Source organism: Tupaia chinensis, unplaced genomic scaffold (assembly GCF_000334495.1).
Source record: "Tupaia chinensis unplaced genomic scaffold, TupChi_1.0 Scaffold143574_1, whole genome shotgun sequence".
NCBI lineage: Eukaryota > Metazoa > Chordata > Mammalia > Scandentia > Tupaiidae > Tupaia > Tupaia belangeri.
The window spans coordinates 1,926,366-1,930,704 of record NW_006203419.1 but is presented as its reverse complement, the minus strand read 5'-3'; the positions used below and the strand labels follow the sequence as shown (position 1 = coordinate 1,930,704).

At 51.8% G+C, this 4,339-nt stretch overlaps 1 protein-coding gene across 1 annotated transcript in view; it reads right to left on the bottom strand.

Annotated features, from left to right (window-relative positions):
• Positions 1–4,339, bottom strand: part of HSPA12B (heat shock protein family A (Hsp70) member 12B) — a 20,000-nt gene that overhangs the window by 9,359 nt on the left and 6,302 nt on the right. The window contains exons 4-6 of the mRNA XM_027766450.1: positions 1,390–1,576; positions 899–1,003; positions 480–596 (exon numbers count right to left, since the gene is read on the bottom strand). Coding sequence (XP_027622251.1) covers positions 480–596; positions 899–1,003; positions 1,390–1,576 — 409 coding nt within the window. The remainder of the gene's footprint in view (positions 1–479; positions 597–898; positions 1,004–1,389; positions 1,577–4,339) is intronic.

Below are 4,339 nucleotides of genomic sequence, written 5' to 3'. Positions count from 1 at the left end.
AGAGGTTTTTGCTATAGGGCGCGTGCGCTCGCCAGACAGACAGAGAGAGACAGAGAGACAGAAAGTGAGAAATCACCCCCCAGGGGGGATGGCCATGCCGCAATCCCTTCTCCTCCATTCTCCTCTCGGGATCTTGGGCACGCACGCACACGCACCCAGCGTGAGTTTAAGCCACCGGGTCTGGGACTTGAACCACGGTCGACTACATGGGAGTCCAGCGACATAGCCATTACGATAACTGCTGGTCCCTATCCTGACCTACTTCTAAGAAACTTAAGATACTGTGCTGCCTCTTGCCCATCTGCCCCCTGTTCCTTCAGGCCCACTTCCTCTCCTGGTGACAAGAACTGAGAATGCCCAGCAGAGCAAGGCTGGAGGGCTTCACACAATGACTCTAGTCCCAGGAGTGGCGGGATGGATGAGGGCATGGGTCCCTCCCTGGGCCCGCTGAGCAGTGTGCCCTGCCTGCAAGACCTCACCAGGTAGGCAGCCTCCCGCATGAACTGCTTGGCTGGCTGTTTCCAGATGGCAGGCACCGTCAACACCCAGCGCACAGTGTCCTTCTCTGGAAGCGATGGGCACTGTTCTCTCAGCTCCTGGAGCAGAAGGGGGCAGGGAGAGGGACAGCTGGCTTGAGGGTGGGGAGGGGAGTCTTCAGTCTTACGTAGGAGCTGGAGAAACTAATTTTCCCAGCTGAGTTGGAAAGCCCTCCCCTTCCCCACACCTGTGTGGCCTGGTGCAGACTCTACCAGCTAGAAGGCAGGGGATTGGAGAAGATGACATCTCATCTCTGGCAGCGCTTACCCACTCAATGACTGGGGGTGAGATGAGAGGAAAGGGGGTACGAGGGCCCCGGGACCCCAGCCGGGGAGTTGGCAGCGATGGGGCCGCAGCGCACCTGAAGGGCGTGCTCTTTGAAGAAGCGCAGAGCATGGGCGAACACTTCCAGGGCTGGCATCTTCTTTCCATTTACCGCCTCTAGCTGAGTTTTCAAGGTGAGATCCTGGCAGATTCAGGGTGGCTCAACAGGGGGCTGTAGCTTTGCCCATATGTCTTGATGACCTTTCTCTTAAAAAATCATCCCATTTCCTGGCGCTTCCCCTCTTTAGCACAGTCTCTCTATAGCCCCAATCTCACAGCAGCTACTTCCCACACCAGGATCTCTGTTTGGCCCCGCTTCTTCTAATCCAGCCCCACAATTAGCCCCCCCACAACCCGGCCCCGCCTCTCCCTTTAGCCTCACCTCTCCCTTTAGCCCCGCCCCTCCGAGTCACTCCGGCATCTGGCCTTTCCTCGTCTAGCTTTGTAGCACCTTCGGTTGGCCTGGTCCTTTCCCATGCTGACCGCTCCTCTCTGGCTAGAGCCCTGTCCCCACGGAATGTGACTCACAGTGGCACTGTGAATCTTCATCTTGAACTTCTCGAAATATAGCCAGTCCCGCGCCTCCTCGGGATCCAGGTCGTGGTAGTAATCTCGGGCAGTGTACCCAAAGCTGTGAAAGGCGCCCTCCGGAGTCAGCAGCAGGCAGGTCGGGGTCTTCTGGTGCGCCACGCCCGGGTCCCCGCCTTCCCATTTCCTGCAGAGGCACAGGGCATCCATCAGTGCGGTCAGCGGTCAGCGTAGTCAGCTGCAACCCTCCCTTCACGGGCTGGGCGTTGGCTGAGGTCTGTGTGAAATCGTGGACAAGACACAGCTTACCCAAGCAGCGGTCATCTTATCTGTAAATCGAGAATAATGGGCTGCCAGTAGCCTAGCAGTTAAGGGAGCCAAATCTTATGTGGCCCACCACGGTTGGAATCCCAGCCCTGGCAGCTTGGAAAACACTCCCAGTGTCTGAGCATGTGTGTCCCAAATCCAGATAGGATGGAGATACGGAGAAGGGGGCAGTGTGCCATGCCCCTTTGGGGGTGCTTCCACCCTCTCCTCTCTCCACTTCTCTAGCTCTCTCTGGTGAGTGCATGTTCCCTCTGGCAATTAAAAGAAAAAGGGAAATAACATGGGGATAATAACAGTACCTATTCCTAGGGTTCTAGAGCACAGGAGGGAAGATGATGCCTGGCACCCACTTTAAATCTCCATCAATGCTCCCCATGAGCTCCTCTCTATCCATGGGGCCTTTGGTCCCATCTGACGTTCTCCAAGTGCCTTTCCTTCTCCATGGAGTACACCATATGACCTCACCTCCTGGTACCCTTAACAGCAGCAGCAAGCTGTCGTCTATCCAGGTCTGGCCCCCCCGGCATGTCTCTCTGAGACCCAGCAGAAGGCCAGCCAATAGGATCACTTCTAGGCTGTCGTCCATGACCAACCTCCTTCAAGACCTCTCATGACCATTTCCAGCTGACCTACCTCAGCAGCTACACCCTAGAAAATGACACCTCGGGTAGGTGCTCAAAACCTGAGATTCTGAACCTCCCTGTCTGCAGGGCTTTTGGACCTCCACCAGAACACCTGGCCCAGTTCATTGCCTGGCAAATCCTTCCTCCTCTTCCTCTTCCTCCTCTGCTTCCCTGACCCCTCCAGGCTGAGCTCGCCACTGCAGCCTTTTGGAGAAAGGAAATGGGAATCCAGGCAGAGAGAAGGGCATGTGCAAAGGGTTAGAGGTGTGAGAGGGCAGGGGAACTAGCTATAGGCTGGCCCAGAGAAAATACAGGAATGCCAAGGTCATATAATGAAGAGCATCGAATACTACATCAGAATTGCATCTCAGTGGATGGTAAGTAGGGGAGTAAAGAGGTATGACTACATCTGCCTTTAGAAAGGAAGGTCCCGTGTAGCAACAGATTAGAGGGAAGAAAAGAGGGAGAAGGTAAGCCAGTGAGGAGGATATGGCAACTGTACAGGTGAGGGAGAGTGGGGGCTGAACTTAGGTAGGGGTGGTGGCCATGGAGAGAAACGGATGGTCATTCTGGAGATATGAGAGAGACAGAAATGCTGGGGCTTGGGGGCTGGTAGGGAGGTGATGAAAGGGCTTTGGAGAAGGCCAAGATATCCCCAGTTACTTCTTAGGACAGGGCTGCCACCTCCACAGGGCAGAGGCCGTGTCCCTTCTTGTGTCCTTGGACAGACTGCTCAGCTCAAGTTCCATGTATCTTCGACGCAGTGACCCCTCTGCCTATCTCTCCATTCACCCCTCCATCCAGCCTCCCCGGCCTTCAAGAAGCCCCCCTACATTGACCATCCCAATCTGGGTTTGGAACTTTGGAGTCTTCTATAGCTTCTCCTGCTGTGACAGTTCCATTAAGATACACTCAAAAGGATCAGGGTCTGGACGGCCAGAGTTCAAATAAATGTTCTGCTCAAACAAAACCTGACAACATCAGAATGGATTTTCCAGGGCCAGCAGGTGGTGTGGTGGTTAAGGCACTGGACTCTCACATAGTTCACCAGTTCGAGTCCCAGACCTGGCAGCTTGCTTTTCACTTTCCCTCTCTCTCTCTCTTGCTAGCTCTCTCTCTGATGAGCACACGTGCCTTATAGCAAATTAAAATAATAATAATAATAATAATAATAATAAACAAAATTAAATAATTATTATAAAAAGAATGAATTTTCCAAATATATCTTTCATAATAATTGTGTGACTTACCTATTCAGTAAGCCCTCTGAACTGCTGTTCCCTTGCTTTTCATTTAGATTCTACCCCAAGTGGAGATCCCAGCACAAGTTTTCTTTTTCTTTTTTTAGAGAGATTTTTGCAATAAGGCACATGCACTTGCCCCAGAGACAGAGAGGCAGAAAGCAAGAAATCATCCCCCAGGGGGGATGACCACGCTGCAATCCCTTCTCCTCTATTCTCCTCTCGGGATTTTGGGCACACACACACGCACACACACATGTCCAGCATGAGTTTAAGCCACCGGGTCCAAGACTCAAACTGCGACTTACATGGGAGTCCAGTGACATAGCCATTATACCATCTGCTGGTCCAGCACAAGTTTTCAAAGAAGGATATTCATTGCAGCACTTATGTAATATAAAACGTGACAGGAAGCCTCCCTCAAAACTACCAACAGGGAGTGGGTAAATTATGACACATCATGGAATATGATGCACCTGTTATAAAGAAGTAGCACTGTGTGTACCGACATGAAGCAGCTACAAAATAGTGCTGGAAGCCCCAAATAAAGCAAATTGCATGATTTTCTTTCCTTTTCTTTCTTCCTTTCTTTCTCTTTCTTTCTTCCTTCCTTCCTTCCTTCCTTCCTTCCTTCCTTCCTTCCTTCCTTCCTTCCTCCCTCCCTCCCTCCCTCCCTCTTTCTTTCTTTCTTTCTTTCTTTCTTTCTTTCTTTCTTTCTTTCTTTCTTTCTTTCTTTCTTTCTTTTTCTTTCTTTCTTCT